The sequence below is a fragment of the Cotesia typhae genome, unplaced genomic scaffold (assembly GCF_013202065.1).
Source record: "Cotesia typhae breed Kobodo isofemale line unplaced genomic scaffold, CoteBio_Ctyphae contig_119, whole genome shotgun sequence".
Taxonomy (NCBI): Eukaryota; Metazoa; Arthropoda; class Insecta; order Hymenoptera; family Braconidae; genus Cotesia; species Cotesia typhae.
In genome coordinates, this window is record NW_027423712.1 from 2,493,498 (window position 1) to 2,516,303 (window position 22,806).

At 26.8% G+C, this 22,806-nt stretch overlaps 5 protein-coding genes across 6 annotated transcripts; 3 read left to right on the forward strand and 2 right to left on the reverse strand.

Annotated features, from left to right (window-relative positions):
- Positions 1 to 133: 133 nt before the first annotated feature.
- Positions 134 to 5,086, reverse strand: LOC141531950 (transducin beta-like protein 3). Its single transcript, XM_074250063.1, has 11 exons — positions 4,930 to 5,086; positions 4,752 to 4,803; positions 3,891 to 4,095; positions 3,644 to 3,815; positions 3,335 to 3,505; positions 2,177 to 2,949; positions 1,984 to 2,105; positions 1,220 to 1,378; positions 971 to 1,136; positions 529 to 884; positions 134 to 442 (listed from the first exon to the last, which is right to left on the reverse strand). The coding sequence occupies exons 1-11, from the start codon at positions 4,953 to 4,955 to the stop codon at positions 233 to 235; spliced, it is 2,412 nt and encodes an 803-aa protein (XP_074106164.1). The 5' UTR covers positions 4,956 to 5,086; the 3' UTR covers positions 134 to 232.
- A 35-nt stretch (positions 5,087 to 5,121) lies between these two features.
- LOC141532019 (transmembrane protein 186-like) lies at positions 5,122 to 6,929 on the forward strand. Its single transcript, XM_074250175.1, has 3 exons — positions 5,122 to 5,236; positions 5,319 to 5,793; positions 6,608 to 6,929. The coding sequence occupies exons 2-3, from the start codon at positions 5,493 to 5,495 to the stop codon at positions 6,907 to 6,909; spliced, it is 603 nt and encodes a 200-aa protein (XP_074106276.1). The 5' UTR covers positions 5,122 to 5,236; positions 5,319 to 5,492; the 3' UTR covers positions 6,910 to 6,929.
- Mrps7 (mitochondrial ribosomal protein S7) lies at positions 6,925 to 9,398 on the reverse strand. Its single transcript, XM_074250163.1, has 6 exons — positions 9,152 to 9,398; positions 8,969 to 9,071; positions 7,955 to 8,140; positions 7,625 to 7,856; positions 7,170 to 7,307; positions 6,925 to 7,074 (listed from the first exon to the last, which is right to left on the reverse strand). The coding sequence occupies exons 2-6, from the start codon at positions 9,037 to 9,039 to the stop codon at positions 6,994 to 6,996; spliced, it is 708 nt and encodes a 235-aa protein (XP_074106264.1). The 5' UTR covers positions 9,040 to 9,071; positions 9,152 to 9,398; the 3' UTR covers positions 6,925 to 6,993.
- A 399-nt stretch (positions 9,399 to 9,797) lies between these two features.
- On the forward strand, positions 9,798 to 14,692 carry LOC141531977 (dual specificity mitogen-activated protein kinase kinase 4). 2 transcript variants are annotated; one of them, XM_074250119.1, is made up of 8 exons: positions 9,798 to 10,231; positions 10,612 to 10,680; positions 10,819 to 10,939; positions 11,452 to 11,544; positions 11,756 to 11,933; positions 12,397 to 12,816; positions 12,898 to 13,124; positions 13,713 to 14,692. In XM_074250119.1, the coding sequence occupies exons 1-8, from the start codon at positions 10,186 to 10,188 to the stop codon at positions 13,876 to 13,878; spliced, it is 1,320 nt and encodes a 439-aa protein (XP_074106220.1). In that variant the 5' UTR covers positions 9,798 to 10,185; the 3' UTR covers positions 13,879 to 14,692. The 2 variants fall into 2 exon arrangements, with proteins under 2 accessions (XP_074106220.1, XP_074106211.1); XM_074250110.1 differs by having other exon boundaries at positions 9,799 to 10,231; positions 10,606 to 10,680.
- Positions 14,693 to 15,666: 974 nt separating this feature from the next.
- LOC141531734 (forkhead box protein J1-B) lies at positions 15,667 to 22,416 on the forward strand. Its single transcript, XM_074249693.1, has 5 exons — positions 15,667 to 15,737; positions 20,144 to 20,435; positions 21,404 to 21,582; positions 21,662 to 21,819; positions 21,898 to 22,416. The coding sequence occupies exons 2-5, from the start codon at positions 20,183 to 20,185 to the stop codon at positions 22,139 to 22,141; spliced, it is 834 nt and encodes a 277-aa protein (XP_074105794.1). The 5' UTR covers positions 15,667 to 15,737; positions 20,144 to 20,182; the 3' UTR covers positions 22,142 to 22,416.
- The last annotated feature ends 390 nt before the right edge of the window (positions 22,417 to 22,806 follow it).

The window sequence follows — 22,806 nt, forward strand, 5'->3', positions numbered from 1 at the left end:
AGATCGTAAATGCTTAATGATTAAAGATTAAAACTGATAATTATAGTTGCATTATATTACAAAATATACTTGTGCATATAAAATGTTTTTATATTAAACATTAATACAAACTAGTCACAAGCTGTTATTTAAAAAAAAAAAAAAAAAAAAAAAATATAATCAAGTTTTGATTAAAATTATAATGTAATTATTATTTTATGAATTTATTTACATCTGTAATAATAAAAAAATATCATTCATTAAACCCATTGACTTTTTTGGGTTCATTGTGTGGTTTTATACGATTTACTGTGTAATTGAGTAAATGAAGATCTTGAAACAAGCGCGTGAGTCTTTTGAAATGCCTGTCAGTATACGGAATCAATGCTTCTAAGGATGATGATAAAGAAGACAATTCTATGGCGCCACTCCCAATATCATTCATTAATATGTTAATGACCACCTGAAGAAAAAAAAAAGTTAATAATAATCACTTCTTAACAATATAAAAATAAGTCACGATAATTTTGTATCGTGTGATTTAATTACCTGCGCTGCTTGAGCGTTACGGCCATTAGTATTCCAGATAGAAGCACACTTAAGTAAAGATTCTTTGTAGTGCGGCTTCAATTCACTGATTGCATCCTCCAATCTTTCACTACCATTGTTTTTCATTATGCCTTCAATAATACGCAAAGCTTGCAATGGTTTTTCTAATTTCAATGATAGCTTCAGTGCCGCTACCAATTTATCTGCTTTCAGAAGATTTGCTAACTTTTGCTCTTCAAGAATTAACTGTTCTTTTTCTGCATTTGCTTTTTCGCGATTTTCTTCGGTCACATCTCGCCATACAACTATTTGCGAATCACTGCCTCCACTGACAATTTGATTTTCATCATGGCTTACTAAAAAATATATATATATATATATATATAAAAATATTATTTATTATTTTAGGAATCAAAAAATTTTTTTGATGAATGAAATTTACCAGCAAGTGCCCAGACTCTGTTGTCATGTGCTTCAAGTGTACTTATTGCCTCTGAAGTTTTAACAATCCATAACTTTAACAATCCATCGGCGCCAGATGTAATTAATTGCATTCCACGAGTAATAAATTCAGCTCTCAAAACCGAACATTCGTGACCTTCGAAAGTCTATTACAAAAGATAAATTTAAATATTTATTTTTAAAGTAAACAATAAACCGTTAAAGTATTGATTAAAAAAATATTTTATACCTTCAAACAATTTAACTCTGAAATCGACCATAATTTAATAGTACAGTCGGCGGATGTTGTTAAAAGTACTTGATCAATTGGTGAAAATCTCACACACCAAACACCTCGACGGTGACCACGAAGAACTCCAATCAATTGTAAATTATCAGCACTCCATAGCTAAAAAATTTTTGGAAATATTATTAATTAGCAACCTTGCAGTCACTATGTCATTGCCGTGACTTGTAAAATATAAATAAATGAAATTTTACTTTATTAAATAATGACTTTTGTTAAATTGCACTGTACTTTCTTAATTATCGACGTTTTTAAAGATATAAGCTCATCTTGATGTTACACTCATCAAGAGCTTTCATTTGAGTACCCACATATATTTTGATATATTTTTCATATATACATATATATAAATATATAAAATATATGAACAATTGCCGTGGGTACTCAAATGAAAAGTCTCGATGATTGTAACATCGGGACGAGTTTATATCTTTAAAAAATGTTAATATTTCACAAGGTACAAGGTCATTTTTTAATTATCTATCTAGAGATAGAGTATTTCCGAATGCAGCCTAAATACTTATCATAATAAATTGACTATCGGTGAGAATGATATGAAAACTTGAAAAAACTGATTTTATCATATGACTATCCTGGACACAAAATTTTTCTTATTCTCTTAATTATATAAATTATTTAATAATGGTTTTATTCAATAAAAAAAAAAAAAAAAAAAAAAAAAAAAAAAAAAAAAAAAATATTTTTACCTTAGCCGTTTTATCTTGTGATCCAGTAGCTATAATTTTATCATTAGGTGATATTACAACGCAGTTGACATCTTTTTGATGTCCAATAACAGTATGATTGACTTCCAAGTCAATATTTTTGTCTGAAAATAAAAATCATGAAATAATTGATTCATTTATGGATTAAAAATAATAATAAAATTTTATGATTTACCTGTTGGAAGCATTTTTTTGGGAAGAGCCCATAATTTTAAACACGTGTCCTGACTTACTGAAGCAAAGAAGCTAGCAGATAATTGCGAAAGTGCAACTGAGCCAACTGATGCGGTATGACGTTCGCTATGACCAATGCAAAACATCAAATTACTTTCTCTGCACATTAACCAAATACGTACACTGTTATCCTTCGCTGATGATACCATCAGATAACGATTAGCTGGAGTGGTTGCAAGTGCCAGAACTAAATCAGTATGACCACGTAATAATTGGCAATTCATCGTTTGCAGTTCATATAATTTTATATCAAAGCTATTAGTAGCTACTGCAATATGACTATCATTTTCTCCTAGATAGACGATGTCAAGAATTTCATCACTGTATCCTACGAATTGTTTTGTGGGAACAAAACTTTTTAACACATGGATAATTATGTGATGATCCGTTGAAACTACTGCAAAAGATTCCAGTTGTTCGTTTAGCAATAAATGTGTAATCGAAAGACCGCCATCTTCTTTAGCTGCTGATATCAAAGAATTTTGTTGACAGTAGACTTCACGGCCTGATTTCATTTCCCAAATTTTAACGGCACCCTTTTCACCAGCGCTTGCAACGTAAATTTTGTTGTCTAAATCTTCATCAGTATCGATAGGTAATTTCACACCAGAAGGTATGATAAAAGCTCCTTCTATTCCTTCATAAACAGGAAGTACTCTTATTGAAACTCCTTCTACTATATCCCAAAGAATTAATACCTTGTCACGTCCTGAGCTATAAATTTTTGGATATTAATAATTATTACTTAAGTAAATATTTTTAATTTAAGGGGGGAGGGGTAAAGTATTAATAGTATATTGTGTGACTAGGGATGAAACAAAACGATTTCAGACTAGAGTGAAGTTGTCTGCCCCAGTGAAGCGAGGGCTGGCATTACTCGGTATAACACATCCGAATAATTGCTGCCATTACCGTATTTTTTTAATATTTTTTCGTAAAAATTTTAAATTATATTCTTCGAATGTCATATTCTACTGTACCATTAGTTTTAATAAAGAGATTTTAATTGCATCACAAAAAAATCACAAAAACATGCTTTTTTTTGTACGAATTAACATTACCCCCCCGTAAAATTTTAAAGAGAAAAAAAATTTTATACCTTACTAAATTATCACCATTTTTATGAAAAGATATAGATGTGATTTTACTAAAATGACCAAGCAATGTAGATTTTAATTTTCCTGTTGAAATATCCCATCCATATATTTTAGTATCGTCACCAGCTGCAAAAAGTAATTTTCTTTCTGGATCTGGATGGCATTCTAGTACGCTGCGAGAAATAAAATAAAATTGGATTTAAATAGTGTAACAAAATAATATATTACATACCTAAACCAGTAAAATAAGAAAAGTCTAAGATCACATGTAATTGTTTTATAACAGTTTGATAAAAAAAAAATTAAATTACCTAACTACTCCTTGAACTCCTTTTAGATTGTGAGTACAAGAATGATGCTGTAAATTCCATAATCTTATGCTAGAGTCGCTGCCACCAGAAACCATAATATCATTACCAAAAAATCGTATCAAAGGAACTGGGCCTTGATGAATTGATTTCCAATGTTTGATAAGTTTTTCATCTAATACAATAAATTAATTATAAATAAAAATACTGACAATAAAAAACAATAATTAATTATTTTTATTTAATTTACCTTCCCATGTCCATAATTTAAAAAGACTGCTCTTGTGAGAAGTTATAACTTGACTGCCATCATTACTGATACAAAAAGTATTGATAACATCCACATCTTCATCATCGGAGCTTCCTAATGTACGTACAACTACTCCTTTACTTATTGAGAGCACGGACAATATTCCATTATTCTGACAAAATAGATGTTCTCCATCCTTGTTCCACTATAAATTTAAAATAAAATTTGTAAACATAAATATTTAGAATTAATGAAAATAAAGTTGGCCGATATCTAATAATTTTTATACTTTTTTTTATTGAAAAAATAACAAAAAATTAAAAAAAAAATTCACTTGTAAAAAATTTGATAAACTGTAAGTGCAATTTTAAAAAAATATTTTTTAATTTAAATGTAATAAATTAATCAAAATCAAACAATTAAAAATCTCTTCTAACTTAAATGATATTAAAGTTAGCTGTCATTAGAGAATTTTTAAATTTTATTTAACAAAAAAATTCGTTCTAAAAAATGATTTTTAAAAAATTGGATTTTTAATTTTTTTCAATTTTTAAATGTCAATTTTTTTGCCATAATTTATTAGTTAAAAAAAATTCTAAAAATTATTAAATATTTGCTAAATTTATTTTCATCTAACTTAATTGTTATTTATAATTATGACACTTAAGTTAATTGACATTAGAATTTTTTTTCAATTAAATTATCAAAAAAAAAAAAAAAAAATTCCAAATGTGAAAATTAAAAAAAATTATAATTGGAATTATTTTATTGTAATTAATTTGGTATAAAAATTAAAAAAATTTACAGTTGTCAACTAACTTCAGTATCATTTATAATTAATTAAAAATAATTAATACATACCTCAACACTTCCTCCAGTGTAAAAAGCAGCATGTTTTGATTGTATAGCGAATCTGAAATTTCAAAAGTCAATTAATTAATTTATTAACAAGTATTGTAACCTAAAAAAAAAAGAAATTAAAAAAATTTAACATTTAATCTTAAATCAAGTAAATTAAAAAATAAGTATTTATACATACGCTTCTTTTAAATTTTTATTACTCATATTGTACAAAAAATATTATTTTTATTTTATAAAATTCATTTAAAAAATGCTCTAATTAAAAAAATAATTATCAACTTAAATTATTTTAAACAACACACGTGGTTTTCTGTTTGTAATCTTTTTACGGTAAGTCTCGTGGCCTCAATCACGCCTCTGGCGGTAATTTCTGGAGATAAAATACCGTAACGCCGCCGAGCCTTTTATAACCGAAGTATTGAAGCTACAAAAACGACCAATAAAATAAATAACCAACACAATTGAACTTCTGGATAATTTGTGGGGTAAATAAAGTGCAAATTCGTAAATTATTTTTTTTTTTTAACAATACAAACAATAAAAAACTTATAATTTTTATTTTTTTAGTGTGTAAATAGTTATTGCCAAGTTTTTATTACACACTAGAATTTTTCCATAGGAAAAATTCTCAACTGGAAAAATTTAATTTGGAGTGTTTGTAAATTTTAATGAATAGAAATTTATAAACAAGCACGTGTCAGTACCCTAAAAAACTGAAAAACCAAATTGTTTATTATTAAAATGTCATTGTTGTCAGCTACTTGTAGAAGAATAAATGCATACCGGCATTTGTTATGTACATCAGTATCACCACAATCTATTGCTCGAACATCATCAACAGCACCAAAAAACACGTATGACTCCAAAAAATTTGCCGGCTACAAAGTACTGTATAACTTAGACACCATAAAAAATATTAGCATAGTTAATAGATTGAAGTATCGTATGACAATAGCCGCAGCGGTTATTGTACCTGGATGTTCGGTGCTAGACAGTTTTGGAGTGATATCTATGGATTTCTCACAACCGTTATCGTTTTTAAGTAAGTTATCAAAAAATTAAATTTTTATTGATTAATTATAAATGACATTGAAATCACCAGACACGTCACAATTTTTTTATATTTTTATTACAAATTTATTGTAAAAAAAAAAATTTGCTCCAGCAATTTTTTTTAATTTCTAGATGTTAAATTTTTTTATAATCTATATTATTCAGAGAATAAGAAAAATTTTTTGTCCAGGATAGTCATAAGATAAGATCGGTTTTTTTTTTTTTGTGAAATTTAGTATCATTGCAAAGGTCTTGACTTGAATTTATACCTTTTCAAGATTTCATATCATTCTCACAGATAGTTAATTTACGATGATAAGTATTTAGGCTGCATTTGAAAATAATATGTCTCTAGATACATAATTAAGAAATGACCTTGTATCTTGTGAGCTATTGACATTTTTAAAGATATAAGTTCATCTCGATGCTACACTTATCGATACCTTTCATTTAAGTACCCACATCAATTTTTCATATATTTTATATATTTATATATATGTATATATGAAAAATATATCAAAATGCATGTCGGTACTCAAATGAAAGGTCTTGATGAGTGTAACATCGGAATGAGCTTATATCTTTAAAAACGTCAATAATTAAGAAATGACCTTGTATGCTGTGAACTCTTGACATTTTTAAAGATATAAGCTCATCCCGATGTTACACTAATCGAGACCTTTCATTTGAGTACCCACATCAATTTTTCATATATTTTTTTTTTCATATACATGTATGATGTCTATTAATATCAGTATCATAATTATAAATATGACTATAATTTACTCTACTTTTAATTACAGCGATTGCAGTCACTTTATTCCTTCATGGTGTTGGATTATTTTGTAACAATGTGATTGGATACATTTACTTCAAGCCTAAGAGCGATGATCTGAAAATTTCTTACGTTAATTATTGGGGGAAAAGAATTGATATTGATGCAGATGCTAAGACTATTAAATGCACTGAACACTCTTCTATGCTCTACCGACCCGTATTCAACACTGTCACCACTGAATCAACTAAAACGAAGCTTAGGTTGTATGTTAAAGGAAAAGTGATGGATGAAAAACATTTTGATAATATATTTGGTGTTTCTTTCTAAATAAATATGTATTGATAGTATGATGATTGCTTTTATTAAAAGATTATTTACTGTTATTTATAAAATAATTTTTATAATTATTATTTATGTCCATCTAAAGTGAGCGTAAGCACGATTGGCTTCACACTGTTTGTGAAGGTCTTGTTTCTTCTTCACCACACGTCCCTATAATATGAAACAATTGTTTAAGATTAGAAATTAATAATTTAACAATTAAGGTAACATTATAAAATTAAAATATAGATCTTTTGTCAACTGACTGTATTATTGGATGCGTTTATTAACTCTTGTGCCAAAACCTCTGCATAAGGAGCTCTGGCCTCTTTTTCTTTGCACGTGTTTACTAGCCAACTCATAGCTAAAAATCTCCGGCGATTTTCTGACACAGGCACTGGTACCTAATACATAAAAATATCCTTCTAAATATTTATTTATTTGTAAAGAAACGACTCCAGCAATTTACAACAATATGATTACATTTTTATGTTTCGAATGTTTAGTAATAATAATTTTATACAATTCATATCATCTGCAAAGAGAAGATAAATTTAAGAAATTCAAAAAAAATTATTTTTTACGAAAGACAAAAAAATTGTTTGTCAAAAAATTAGAGTCACATTGATTCAGTTCTATTGGAATGTAATGATCTTTGATATTCATCTAAGGGCTTCAACGCTAGCGAAGCTGTAGGTGAAAGCTAGTCTACTATATTTACCTGGTAGGTGTTTCCTCCTTTTTTAATGCCCAGAAGTGTCATTACAGGAGTCACATTTTCGATAGCTTTATGTAAAATAACTAGAGGATCTAATATAATTTGACTGCGCTCTTCTGGTTTGGCCTTGTGGTAATGAGCTAATTGTGTACGTTTTATGGTTTCAAAGCAGTGCTCCAATAAACTACGTGCTAAAGCTTTTTTTCCTTTTCTCATAATAAAATTTGTAAATTTTCTGAAATTTAAATATAAATTTTTTAACATTTATCAAATCCTTGCTATTTTCAATTTTTTAAATTGTGTTTAATCAATAATTAATTAATAAGAATATACCTTGCAATTGGATCATGAAATTCAGAACAAGTTTCATCATGAAAAGCTGGTTTTATTGGTATATGAGCTAAACGATCAGCTTCACCGGTTTCTTGTAACAATGCTTGCTGATCTTTTTTAAAAATAGGTTTTATGTACGAAGGTGGATAGACACTGTATAATTTTATTGAACCTAAACTTAAAAGGCTATAAAAAAAACAGCTGTGATTAATATTAAAAATTATTTGTAAAAAAATAATTAATTTGGAAAAAAAAAATGTCATTAAATTTAACTGTCAAAAAAAATTTATTAAAAAAATGGACTTGTAGAAATTTTAATAAATTAAAAAAGCCAATTTTTTAGAACAGATTTTTTTATTAAAGAAAATTAAAAAATTGTCAAGTGACAGCTAACTTTAATGTCATGAAAAAATTATTGTTAATAATTAGTTAATTTATTTATTAAAAAAATGAATAGAAAAAAAAAAAAAAGAAAAATTTGACATGTTAAAAATTTGAACAATCATGAGTGTAATTTTTAAATAATATTTTTTTAGTTCTGATTTAATTAATTGAAAAAATAAAAAAAAAAATTAACGTCAGCTGATTTATGATATTCAAGTAAGCTGTCACTTGATCATTTTTTTATTTTATTTAACAAAAAAATTTGTTCCGAAAAATTATTTTTAAAAAATTGCATGTTTAATTTATTAAAATTTCTAAATACCCATTTTTTCTCATTTTGTTAGACTTAATTTATTTATTAAAAAAATTTTTTAAATTACAAAAAATCTGATAAGTTAATTTTCATGCTGATTTTTTAGGGTCATGAAAAATTTATGACACTGAAGTTGACAGATATAAAAATTTGTTTAAATATTTATAGCAATTAATTATAAAAAAAATGAAATTAAAAAACTTCACGAGATTTATTAAAAAAATTTTTTAAATTAACAGCTGACTGTTAACTACAGTATTATAAAAATTCTTAAAATTATTAAAAATCTGCTAAATTAATTTTTATAAATAAATTACCTGGATAAATTAATCTTTTTAAAACCCAGTTGTAAGGTTCTTGCTTGAGTTGCAATTCCAGCCATTATCATCAACAATCAACTCAAATACTAAGCATACAAACCTGATAAATAAAAACAAACATATAATTAATTATTAATAACCTCAAAACGTTTAATGATTTATAAGTTTACTTTTCCGTACCAAATTTATTTATTCAAAGCAATTAAACCTTTTAATTGTCAGTAAAAATGAAAAATGAAACCACAAAATTCTAAATACATGTGAATACAAATAATAACAAATATAATAATCACTACTTATAATTTATCACTACTTATAATTTAGATGAAAAATATGAAAATATATGTTGTTGCACAAACTATTCGTAACGCGATTGGTTAAATAAATATATATTCACTACTTATAATTTAGATGATCACTACTTATAATCACTACTTATAATTTAGATGAAAAATATGAAAATATATGTTGTTGCACAAACTATTCGTAACGTGATTGGTTAAATAAATATATATTCACTACTTATAATTTAGATGAAAAATATGAAAATATATGTTGTTGCACAAACTATTCGTAACATGATTGGTTAAATAAATATATATTAAGCATGAAAATATATCTAATTCGTGATTACATGCACGCGCGCGCTTGCGCGCGTACTTAACTCTAGTGATGTAGATAAAAATGAAAGTTGTAAAAATTTCTCGGTAAGAGTTGATAGTTGAAAATAATCTATCGTCACTCCAGTTTCCCGGTTTTCAGAGTTTAGTTCACCGGTCACGGCGTTTTCTTGTGTCGCCTTGTGAGTTTTCGGTCAGAGATACTAGACACTACTGACTTATCACTCTCTTATTCCATCAGTCTCTGTATTTTCATAATTGTGAAGAAATTATTTTTTATTATAACAAATAAAGTTATTACTAAAATCAATAATTTTTTGTAGTACATTTAGATAAATTAATAAGACTGTCAAATAATTAACAATAATATTAATAATAATAATGTTTAATAATAAATGTACATAAAATAGCAAGTTAAATAATTATCGACCAGACAAATGATGCGTTATTCTGAAAATCTGTACGTTCATCCGATAAATTGTTGGAATAAGGTATCCTAGGTGTTGGAAGGTGTGCCTTGACAAGTGGTTTAACCTGTATTTTACACATATAAATATATATATACTTCTTCAATAGAAATAATAACTATTTGTAATGGCTGAGAGCCAGGGCAATTCATCGTCAAACCAATTGAACCAAGGTATATTTCAAATTATTTATTTATTTATTTTTTTTTTTTATTTCGCGCCTTTGATAGCTCTATATTTATCCTAACCTACCTATTTTTTTTTCTTTTTATTAATGACAATTATCAAGAGTTAATTGTAATTTATTTTTAACTTTATCAATATTTATTTATAATCATAATACTGAAGTTAGCGGTCAGCTGTCAATTTTAAAAATTTTTTTAACAAATTAATTACAATAAAAATTTTCACTTGTAATTTTTATTAACTTTCACATGTGAAACTTTTTAATAAAAATTTTTTTTTAATAATTTAATTGCTATAAAATTCCAAAAAAAAAAATTTTATATCTGTAAATTTTAGTGTTATTCATAATATCGTTATTAAGTTCCAGGTTCTGGCCGGACATTCAACTTCCAGCGTTTTGATTTCCGTTCAAATAATGACATACAGAAAGAATCAGGTATTGTTGTCATTTATCTGACAATTCATAATAATATTACTTTGTTTTAATTGTTTCAGTTTGTATTATTGTATTGTATTGATTCTGTATTATGTATTGGTGATTGGATTATTGATAATGGAATAAATTTTCTTTCAGAAAAACGACGAGCTCTTAAGCTCTCGTTACCAACACAGAGCAGTAGCTTACCAACAAATTCCAGTAACTCAAACTTCACTTCAACTAATCCTACTGGAACATCTGCTGGTTCTCCTGTACCGTAAGTTTTTTTCTTTTTATTTTATTTTATTAAGTATACATATTAGGGTGTGCCAAAATGTAACTTCCGTGAAGAACCTTTTAAAATTGGAATTTTCAGTTCCGCTTTTAACAGGGGCTATGTTTGGGAATTTTCTGAGATATTTTGGGGAGAGAGGATTTATTTGATTTTCATTTAATTTTTAACAGCAAATTTAATTGGCTACTTTCGGCCAAATTTTGAACTTTCTATGAAATTAAATAAATCTCAATTATTAAATATTTAATAAAGAACTTTCTATGCTAAAAAATTCTATGAGAATCAAATAAATCCTCTCCCCCCCGAAATATCTCAAGAAATGCCCAAATACAGCCCCTGTTAAAAGCGGAACTCAAAACTTCAATTTTACAAGGTTCTTCACGGAAATTACATTTTGGCACATCCTAACACATATTTATTAACTTGCTTATAAATTATTTTACCATTGTTTCTTAAAAAATTTATTTATTCTTATTTTTGAATATTTGTTTTAGAAACTCACGTCCTACCTTGCCTTTGTCGATGTCTAAATTACCCGTTAAATCTCGAACACCACCACAACAAGGACATTTTCCTGATAAAGCACGGTATAATTTTATTTTATATAAGATTAGTTTAACTGCAAAAAAAAAAATTAATTAAAATAGTTCAAGTACAAACATTAGTACAACTCACACTTAAGTTACTGATGAGCACTTCACTTGACTTGTAATTTAGTTATAAATAATTAGTGGCATTTAGTTGAAAAACTAGAAATTTATTATAAAATATAGAACTATAAATTTAAAATTAATTTAGGGATAAATTGAGAATGTGTCAGTCGATGCAAAGTACTGGTAAATTACAATTATCACCAGACACAGTGTATGATTTTACAAGTGAAGATCTACAAGACGTTGGTGAAATTGGCCGAGGAGGTTTTGGTACTGTAAATAAAATGATTCATAGGATAAGCAATACTGTCATGGCTGTGAAGGTAAATTTATTATGACATTAAAGTTAGCTGTCACTTGACAAATTTTTAATTTTATTTAACAATTAAATTAATTATAAAAAATTATTTTAAAAAAATTGCATTTAAAATTTTTGCATGTCATTTTTTTTTTCTTATTTTTTTTTGTCATAATTTATTTGTTAACATAAGTTCTAAAAATGATTAAATTAACTTTCATAAATTTATGACATTTGAAAAATTTTTAACTTTATTTAAAAATTAAATTAACTCTAAAAAATTATTTTAAAAAAATTGTATTTTTAATTTATTTAAATTTCTACATGTGAATTTTTTTTTTTAATTTTTTTGCCATAATTTATTTGTGAACAAAAGCTCTAAAAATAATCAAATATCTGTTAAATTAATTTTCATAAATTTATTACTCGTTAAGCAAGAAGCCATTACTAATTTTAATTTGAATTAATAATAAATATCATAATTGCAGAGAATCCGTTCTACGGTAGATGAAAGAGAACAGAATCAACTATTAATGGACTTGGAGGTGGTAATGAAATCAAACGAGTGTCCATACATCGTGCAATTTTATGGAGCTTTATTTAAAGAAGGTGACTGTTGGATTTGTATGGAGCTAATGGACACCTCATTAGACAAGTTTTATAAATTTATTTACGAGAGATTAAATAAAAGGATACCCGAGTGCATACTTGGTAAAATAACAGTTGCTACTGTTAAAGCTCTAAATTATCTTAAAGAAAAATTAAGAATAATTCATCGTGATGTTAAACCAAGCAATATTTTACTGGATCGTGGTGGCAATATTAAACTTTGTGACTTTGGTATATCTGGACAACTAGTAGATTCTATTGCACGTACACGTGATGCTGGTTGCAGGCCTTATATGGCTGTAAGTTTAATCTTTGTCATGTCAATTGATAAATTTATTTTTTTCTCGATCTAATCGATGACAATTTTTTTTTTATTGTAGCCGGAACGAATAGATCCTCAACGAGCTCGCGGTTATGATGTGAGAAGTGACGTCTGGTCATTAGGAATTACTTTGATGGAAGTCGCAACTGGATACTTTCCATATCCCAAGTGGAATTCTGTTTTTGAACAGTTATATCAAGTTGTCCAAGGTGATCCGCCACGATTATCGCCCAATGGCAACGGCAATCATTTTACTATGGAATTTGTAAACTTTGTTAACACTTGGTAATTTTTTTTTTTATTAATTAGCAATTAAAACTCGAAATTAGGATAGCTAACTATTTAAATGTCCTTTGAATTATTCAACTTGGAATTTAGATTTATTTTATTCTAAAAGTCGTTGCATTATTTTAAATAAATTAAAAAGTTTTAAGTCAGCTTAGTAAGATAGTTAATTTAAAACTAATAAGTCTTAACGACTTAAGTTTTTTATTTTAAGATCCCTTTGGTAATTATTTTTATTACTTTATCGTTATTAAAAGAGATTCAATCATTAAAGTTATATTGTCAGATTTATTTAAAATTTTCTGAAAAAAAATTTTTTACATTAATCTATATTACTAAGAGAATAATGACCTTGTATCTTGTGAACGGTTGAAATTTTTAAAAATGTAAGCTCATCCCGATAATACACTCATCTAGACCTTTTATTTGAGTACCCACATCAATTTTTCATATATTTATATATATATTATAGTCACAAGTCAAAAGGTTGCTAGTTTATTTTTAAAAAACGAGATAAATATATTTTAATGGTTTTTTAAAATGATTAATTTAAAAAATATATTATGAATTATTTTTTATATTTTACAGTTTAATAAAAGAAGAAAATCAACGTCCGAAGTACAATAAACTTTTAGATCACGCATTTATAATACGATCAGAAGAGGCGACAATTGACGTTGCTGCTTACATCAGCAGCATTTTAGACAATATGGCAAATAATGGGGTAACTCCATTTACAACCGATCAGCCTTAATGATTACTAAGTAACAATAAATGGTGAATGAAAACTTTTCTTTAATTTGAGAGAAGAAAAATCTTGCACCCAAGTCTTGGTTAGATTTTAATATTTTTTAATTTTATTAATTGCTTTTAAATTTTTTATTCACTGTTGAAAAGTTTTCAAGTATGGTGAAAAAAATTGTAAAAAAATGGATTTTAATATTTTGAAGAATTTTATCGGTAATAATTTTAAATTTTTAGGTGACAAAAAATTACGTTGCGTAATTGAAAATTATTGAAATATCAAAACAAGATTTTTCTTCTTTTGAATTTAATTATTTTCAGTTGCTACACATATTTTTCGAACAATGTTTCCTTTGCTGTGTAATAATTCAAAGGTAATGTCGAAAATTATGTGCGCATTGGTTATTTTTTTTTTAGAATCTACGGACATGTTGTGTCTTTACTTAAATAAAGATTCGAATAATGATAAAAAATAATTAAGGATAAGAGTAAATAAAAAATAATAAAAAATTAAATAAGATTAATGAAACAAAACTTGTTTGTATAGCGAGTAGAAGTCATCAGTCACGGTGGCCTTTGTAGAAAACAAAAACAAGAAAAAAAAGAAAAAAAAATAATAATGAGCGGGAATAATTAATAAATTTCTTAGTGTACTTTCTTACGTACAGGCACTTGTAAAAAAAAGAAACATTAGTTCTCCATCAATTCTATTGTCACTAAAAAAATGTAATCAAATAATTTTAGGGTACATTACACATAATATTGTCACCAAAAGATAATAAATAATTTTAATAATAATATAATAAAGATTAATAATAATAATAGTAATAATTATTAATTATTCTAAAGTGATGAAATGATAATATGATAATAACAATCAGTTAATAACTTAATCATGTATTAAAACCGCTCGTTCATCTTGTGACTCACTCGTTTCTAAAAAAAAATTAAAAAAAAAATAAATAAATAATTGTGGAAATAATTATTTTACATTTTATAAAGAGTTAATTGTGTAAACTCTGGCATAATATTTTTTTTGCCGAAGCAGTACATTATTGATTATTGTAATTTTATTAGAACCAAGCTTATTACCGGCATTTAATAATCATTAAAGGAATAGTCACCTTAAAAAAAAAAAAAAAAAAAAAAAAAAAATTAAGGAAATATTCTGTAATGTAATAAGTTAATAAATGCCTCATTAATTAAAAATGAAAATTTTTTCTTAAAGTTATTTTTAGATTCATCATAAGGTTCTTTTTTATCTTCGCTGGATAATGACCCTTTCAAACAAGAAAATCATTTACCGTGACAAATCGTTCGTCTGCGGGTCCAGGTGTACTGTAATAACAATGATAATGATATACTTAATCGAAAAATTATTACGGTTTTTTTTTTTTTTTTTAAATTATACTAATATTTTTATTTTTTTTTTAATTTTTTTTTTTTTTAGATAAAAATTTATTACTTTCTTAGAAAAAGTAAACTAATTTGTTTTCATGAGTAACGTTAAAGTAGCCGGTAAAACTTGGTCTCGACCTTCGCAGGTGAAAATATGGCTGACGATTATACTCGACGGGGGCTTAAGTCAGTACTAAAGGGGATGGTGGTAGCAGAGGACGTAGGTCGTCGTCACTCTGATTTTATTTAAATGTGTCTTTTATTATCAACTATAACATGAAAATTATCATTCATAATGATTAAATTTGTTTGATTTATTACTAAATTTTTCTATTAATAAAATACTAAAAAAGTTTTTTTTTTTTCAAGTGAGTTATTTTTAAAGGTCATAAAAAATTGTGAAATTTAATGGTTGAATAAAAAAACTAAACTTGAAATAAATAATTGTATTTAAAGTTATTTAAAATTTTGGTAAGTACCAAGATTTAATATTAATTTATCAATTTTTACCAATTTTAATGAAGTTTTATTTAATAATGATAATCATTTTTTGTCTAATTTTTCGTAAATTAGAGAACTACAAAAAATTAGAAAAAAAAATTGTTGAATTAGACTGGATAGCAAATAAAAACTAAAAATATAAAGTATTATAAAACCAGTCGTTATAAAAAAATAATAATAAATAAAATGACAGAATATTCAACAATAAAAAAATCTAAAAAAATTTCCAAATAGGTTTGTAAATTTCCATAATAATTTAAAATTAGTGTGTGGGCTGACTGTTGCAGTGACTGTGTGCTGCTGCGACAAAGAGAATCAATTCTTTTGAATATTTTATCCATTACGCTATCACAGCTAGCCCCTTCTTATATTCTATACTAAGACGGACCGATTCTATGTCCATTTTCGTAGTGGTTATCTATTAATTGAGGTTGACCACTTGAATAAGTCCACATCATCTTTTACGTATGACCTAATAATGTTGTTTCCTTCTATAACTACCCAACTGTCTTCGGCATTAATTCAACTTATTATTTTCAAGGGTAATATTAATTTTATTTATGACAAAAACAAGCGTTGACTTTTCGTCGGAGTCTCTGAATTTTATTCTTTCCTGAAAATAAAATATATGCAATTAAAATTTCAAGAAAAACTAAAGAAAAAAAAAAAATAAAGGACCTGCACATAGTTGGAGGTCTGCTGGAAGGCTACAGAATGCGATAAAAAAATGAGAATAAGAAGCAGGTTGACACGCCGTTGGGGTGAGTTTAATCGTGTGGTAGTAATAGTGTAATGTACACACTCCACACTCTACACTCGTGTGAGGGTGACTCACAACCTGACGCTTGACGTAGTAGACTTCAACCTGCTGGCGATTGCGAGGGTTGAAGGGATAGGAGAGGGACCAGGAAAACCCTATGTATATATAAGCGGTCTGCTCGGTGGAGGTGAACGGCAGGTGGTGGTCCGTTTTGATACTGCTGCTGCTGCTGTTTCAACGGCGAACACCATCATGCACGTGATAGAGTTTAACTAGGAGGTCGACGGCCAGAGAGGCAGGGGACGGATGTTCCCAGGAGATTATTGATCGCCGTCAGATACTTGCTCACGTTCTCATGTCAGGACAAGGACGGCCGGCATTATTTTCCGCCCCTTTCTTTGATTTTCTTTTTTTATTAATTTTTATTTATTCATTTAATTATTTTCCGGTATTTATCTATAAAACTGCAAAGCACCTGCATGTAAAAAATTAATAATCGTATAAAGTTAAATCGTAGAAAAAAACTTATAAATTAAATACAAATTATATATTATTTTTTTTAATACTATTATTGATTATTTTTCAGTTTTTAGAAGCTTTACGCTTTTTAAAAGTTAGAATTTTTTTTAATTTATTATTTTTATAGTTAATAAATTGAAAAGACAAAGTAAATTTTTTTTGCAATTATTGATTAGTGTATATATTTATTTTTCATTTATAGCGTTGAATTGAAGTAAAATAAGTTGATTTTAATAATTATAACTTGATTTATTTGCATGACTTTTAAAAGCTTTCTATAAATAATGATAAAATTTGAGATGATAATAATAATAACAGTGATAATATTGATAATAATAATGACACTGAAATTAGAAAATTAAAAAAAATTTTTTCATTTATTTACTCAGAACTAAAAACAATTTTTTTTAAAATTGCAATTTTAATTTTTTAAATCTTCTATAAGTGGAATTTTATTTTTTTTTAATAATAATTTAAATGGAAAAAATTTATTAAATTGTTAGACGTCTGCTAATTCATTTTCATTAATAATAAAAATAAGATAAAGTAACAATTAATTATTATACATATCAAATAAATTTTTCTTGTAAACTAAAAATAGAATTAAGCGATAAATTTTAGATAGTAGCTCAACATTTAGATAGCGCTAAAAAATTAAAAATAATTAAAGTTTTAATAAAAATTAATCAGTTTTAAAAAAGATAAAATACTTGCATTAATAAAATTATATCGTTTCTGATCAATGGACGTGGCTAGGTTTGATGAAACTAAATTCCTCTCTGGTAAATCGACCAATGATGGCAAAGTATGAAGAACCTGAATTGTGATTCGTGTCCTGAGTTTTAGTGGTCGGAGCTTCCCTTCTCTAAAGACACTCTTAGGCGGCGTCAAATTCTTCACTCAGAGATATCGATGATCTGCCACAGCTCATGAGATTTTTATCTAAATTTATACCAACATATACTATACCGTTTTTTTATAATTTACAAAATTCACTTCGTAATTACAACAATTGTGATACGTGTTTGACCGCCCTTGGGAAGACACGTGCTCGCAAGACAGACCACCACTTCCGGTTTTCTTTTCGAATATTATATATGCACCTGGAACAAATAATTCTTTTTTTTCCTATCCATCATAGCTATCAACTAATGCATTTACATTTTATATTTCTTCTACACAGAAAAAAATATTGTAATTTTTATATTTTGTAATTCCGGACCAAACTTTTAATATTTTTACATTTATAAATTTATATTGATGTTAAAGTTTATGAAAATTAAGTTAGCCGACAATTTTAGAATTTTTTTTTTTTTGAAAATATTATAACAAAAAAAAAAAAAAATTTTCATTTGTACATTGAAAAAAAAAATTTTGAGTAAATCAAGAGTAAAATTCTTGAACCAAGAAGATAATTTTGAAGAAGCTCATTGTCTTCCCTGGTGAAAATTTTTCGGACTTTTCTCTCAAAAACTCTGAAGAAGTCTTTTAGAACTTAAGATAAATCTTTTTTAGAGTTTTTCAGAGAAAAGTCCAAAAAATTTTTACACGGGTTGAATCAAGACAAAAAATTCTTGAATCAAATAAAATTTACTTAAACCAAGTGAAATTTCTTAGCTTAAGAATTTTTCAACTCAAACGAAGACGATGAAATTCTTCAAATTTATTTACTTGATCCAAGTAAATTTTTTTTTCTGTGTACACGGAAAAAAGAAAAATGGAAAAATTAAAGTTTTAGATTGTAGTTTTTACATTAAAATGTAAATATTACATTCTACAACGTAATTCTTGTATCTGATGTATCAAATATCTGTAATAATTACAATCTGAAACTGTAATTTTTCCAGTTTTCTTTACGAACTATGCCACGTTTACATCATATAATGTAATTTTTTCATTTTTTTTTTTTCCGTGTCAAAAACGTGCAAAATTACAAGTGTTATTTTAAAAAAATATTTATTAGTTGTTATTAAATTAAAAAAAAATTAAAAAATTAAAAACGTTGGCTAACTTTAGTATTATTGAAAATTTACATCAAAGTAGTCAATATACGAATTTTTACGCTGTAACATCGTAAATTAAAAAGGAAGAAAAATTGCAGTTTTTTAATAAAGTGTTTTAAATTTAAAGTATGAATATGAATTTTCACAGTTTTAAATTTAATATTTACATTTTATAAAATCATTCTCATAAAATCTATAAAAATCAAAATCTGATACTGTAATTCTTTCAATTTTTTATATGACACGCCATATGTTACATTAAATAATGTAATTTTTCTTTTTTCCGTGTGAATATACTGGCTAATTACTTTAAAATCAATCATTAAAATTAACTCATTAATGATAGACCATATCCAGACAACTTTTAAACTACTATATATATAGCATATATGTATTATATTTATAAATATATTATGAATTGACCTAGTGTGACGCACTAGAATGTCAATCGTTCCTAACTCATCGTGAGATCGATTCTACATTATATCACGCGAACATTAATGTGATTCCACTATTTGAAGTTCATTTTCAAATGACCATCGTTGTAATGTTAATTTATTGTTTTTTTCTGGAGAATAAATAATTTTTTACAACTAAAGAGTTTAAAAGAGTTGGGTAGGAGGGTGTATTTAAGTATCTAAGAGTCAGTTGTGTGTTGGATGCCGGGTGTAAGCTTCACCTGTGAAAGAAGTACCACCTGTCAACAGTCCAGGTACGCGTGCCAACCACCAGGAGTTCACTAGATTACACATATATGAATAATAAAAATATATGTGCATTAATTTTCATAAGTAGTTGTGAGTAAGCGGGTGGTGAATCGTCGATTCTGCCGTTCAATTTTAGTACTTATTCACCATCAGTGCTGGAGTTATATCTTCAGGACTGTCCTCAGAACAGTCAATTGCTGTTTCTGTAAAAAATTAGTTTAATTATACTTTCAATTGGATAAATAAATTTAATTTACATAAAGAGTGTTGAAAAATAATTGTGCAATTTTTTTTTTAGTAATTTAATTAAACTAAAAAATTCTTAAATTAATATAAAAATAAAAAAATTTGGAAATATTCTCTATTTTGTATGTTGTTTTTGTTAAGCGTATAAACGAAATCGAACCTGGTTATGAGAAGGCTAAAATGATGAAGGGGGACGTGATTGTGATTGAAGTTCCAGCGGATAATGGAGCGTCTTCCAGCAACATCGGTGTCTCGGAAGAGATGGAAACTGACGACTTTGGTGTGGAAGCTGAATTGACGAGCTTGTCTTGGCTTCAATCTCTTGATATTACCAGTGCCTCCAGCTTGCCGACTCCACCATGCTCACCAATTCCTCCGCCGGTGGTGAAACGTCCACCTAAAAAAATGTCACCGCTTGTCAAAGCTGAACTTGGTAATTAGATTTAATGTTTTTTTTATAAATTTATTTTAATAGCCAGTTTGTCAATTAACGAAAATATTGCAAAAGAGGGAGAAGAAATAATATAAAGAAGAAAGAAGAACCTCTCAGTGGAAATTTTTTAGTAACCGGAATCGTAATTTAAAAAGCCCGGATCGGGAATTGAACCTGGATCTTTTGGTTATGCGTCAAGTGTTCTTTCAGCAAAGATATTTGAGACATATCTTGTAATTATATAAAAACTAAATTACCAGAGATCTGATAATTTTTAGAATTTTTAATATTAAAAAATTTATTTTTAAAAAAATAAAATAAAAGATTTTACGCGTAGAAAATTTTAAAAACTATAAATGTAATTTTTTTGAAAATTGTTTTTTAATTCTACCACAATTAATAAAAAAATCTTCAACGTTTGTTAATATCAGTATCATTATTATGTAAAAATTAAGTATGAAAATTAAATTAGCCGACATCTAAACATTTTTATAATTTTTTTTATTGCAAAAAAATAAAAAAAATTTTCATTTGTAAAAAATGTGAAAAACTGTAAGTGTAATTTAAAAAACAATTTTTTAGTTATGATTTAACAAATGAAAAAAATTAAAAAATTAAGTGCCGGCTAACTTTAGTATTATAAATGAAATTATAAGACATTTGATAATTTTTAGAATTTTCCTTATTGAAAAACTTATTTTTAAAAAATTAAAATCAAAAATTTTAAAAATTATAAGTGCAATTTTTAAATTAAATTTAATTAATGAAAAAAATAAAAAAAAACTATAATTACTTTCTAATCACTTAATTTTTTTCTATAAATTTATTTTTTGTAACTATTAAAGGGACTTTATTATTAAATAACTGATGTTTTCTGTTTTTATGTATTAAATTAATTAAAAACTCTATAATTGAAATTTGAAAAGTTAATTAAATCGTAACGAAGTATTTTTTTTCATGATTTTTAGATCTAGCTGATAACAGTGAAAAATACCAAACGGATCCAGATATTAAACCACCATTTTCATACGCAACATTGATATGCCTTGCAATGCGTGCTAACAATAATAAATTAACATTATCAAATATTTACGCATGGATACGTGAAAATTTTATTTATTATCGACACGCTGACCCAGCTTGGCAGGTAAAAAAAATAATAATTATATTTATTTAGTAACTTTGTATTTAAGTAAATAAAAAAAAAATTATTTTTATGTTTATAGAACTCAATACGGCATAATTTGTCATTGAATAAATGTTTTGTAAAATTACCACGTTCCAAAGATGAGCCCGGAAAAGGCGGCTTCTGGAAATTAGACTTAGAGAGTCTGGAAGGGGGCAAACGTACCCGAAGACGGTCATCAACATCGAGGTACAATAAATTTTCAAGCAGAACATCGAGATCAACGTCGTCCGGATCCGGATTAATGACACCAATGACCCCATCAATTGCATCAACACCTGGAGAAATAACAACAGAAATAATTACAACAATGAATTTAAATGATCCTCAAATAACTACTGTCTTTTATGAGACCCCGCCAAGCAGTGTGTCACCACCGATACCTGATTGTTTACCTGAAGTGCCTGAATCAAACCAAGTTAGCCTTAGTGAAGATGACCTAACTGGTTTGTTAATTGCAACGGTCGGCTGGGATGAGAATCAACTTGATCTTCTTGACTCGCTACTGGATTCACTTTAAAGCTATTATTTTTAGTCAAGATATATAAAGTAAAATTTTTTTAATCAAACAATTTTTATCTAAACATTAAGATAATAATTAAAAATTTAGATGGCGTCTTACAAATTTTTAGTATTAATAAGTTGAATGATTATTTATTGAATCAACTCAAAATTGATTAAATGTGCCTTGATATTTTACGAAACTGAAAGTAGCAAACATCCGACAAATTTTTTTTAGTTTAAAAAAACAATTTAAATATTGTAGAAAAATTTTTGTGACAAACTTTAGATATATACTAGCTGTCACCCGCCCGCTCCGCAGGGCACTTTATAGAATTGTAGTTTTAGATCTAGACTTGAAATTCAATTGGAGTATTATTTTGACTTGCACAGGTTCTACATTCTATCGAATCGGAAGTAGAATTTATTGAAATCCGTATTGAGAAGATCTTTACATGACAAACAAAAGATCCTCACCAAATTTGCAGCTTTTTGAAGCTATATTTAAAAAATTAAGATTTTTTGTTGTTAACACCTACCCCCGCGATCTTTATTGAAGGTGATTCGGTGTAAAATCCGTTCTTAGATCATTTTTGTATCACATGTAGACGACTCCTATTAAATTTGGAGTCTATAGGAGCTATAGCATAGAAATTAAAAATTTTCATTGTTAATACCTACCCC

Bases quoted from the DNA above. Each gene is read 5' to 3' on its own strand.
- LOC141531977 (XM_074250110.1), top strand. From the start codon at position 10,186: ATGGCTGAGAGCCAGGGCAATTCATCGTCAAACCAATTGAACCAAG. The intron at 10,940-11,451 runs GTAAGTTTTTTT...TATTTGTTTTAG, and splicing joins TCTGCTGGTTCTCCTGTACC to AAACTCACGTCCTACCTTGC. The intron at 12,817-12,897 runs GTAAGTTTAATC...TTTTTATTGTAG, and splicing joins GTTGCAGGCCTTATATGGCT to CCGGAACGAATAGATCCTCA.
- LOC141531734 (XM_074249693.1), top strand. From the start codon at position 20,183: ATGATGAAGGGGGACGTGATTGTGATTGAAGTTCCAGCGGATAATGGA. The intron at 21,583-21,661 runs GTAAAAAAAATA...TTATGTTTATAG, and splicing joins ACGCTGACCCAGCTTGGCAG to AACTCAATACGGCATAATTT. The intron at 21,820-21,897 runs ATTTTCAAGCAG...AATTGCATCAAC, and splicing joins TCAACATCGAGGTACAATAA to ACCTGGAGAAATAACAACAG.
- LOC141531950 (XM_074250063.1), bottom strand. From the start codon at position 4,955: ATGAGTAATAAAAATTTAAAAGAAGC. The intron at 2,106-2,176 runs GTAAATCATAAA...TTTTATTTTCAG, and splicing joins CAAAAAAATGCTTCCAACAG to ACAAAAATATTGACTTGGAA. The intron at 443-528 runs GTAATTAAATCA...TTTTTTCTTCAG, and splicing joins GTAACGCTCAAGCAGCGCAG to GTGGTCATTAACATATTAAT.
- LOC141532019 (XM_074250175.1), top strand. From the start codon at position 5,493: ATGTCATTGTTGTCAGCTACTTGTAGAAGAATAAATGCATACCGGCAT. The intron at 5,794-6,607 runs GTAAGTTATCAA...TTTTAATTACAG, and splicing joins ACAACCGTTATCGTTTTTAA to CGATTGCAGTCACTTTATTC.
- Mrps7 (XM_074250163.1), bottom strand. From the start codon at position 9,039: ATGATAATGGCTGGAATTGCAACTCAAGCAAGAACCTTACAACTGGGT. The intron at 7,308-7,624 runs GTAAATATAGTA...TTTATGTATTAG, and splicing joins AAGGAGGAAACACCTACCAG to GTACCAGTGCCTGTGTCAGA. The intron at 7,075-7,169 runs GTCAGTTGACAA...TTCATATTATAG, and splicing joins TAAACGCATCCAATAATACA to GGACGTGTGGTGAAGAAGAA.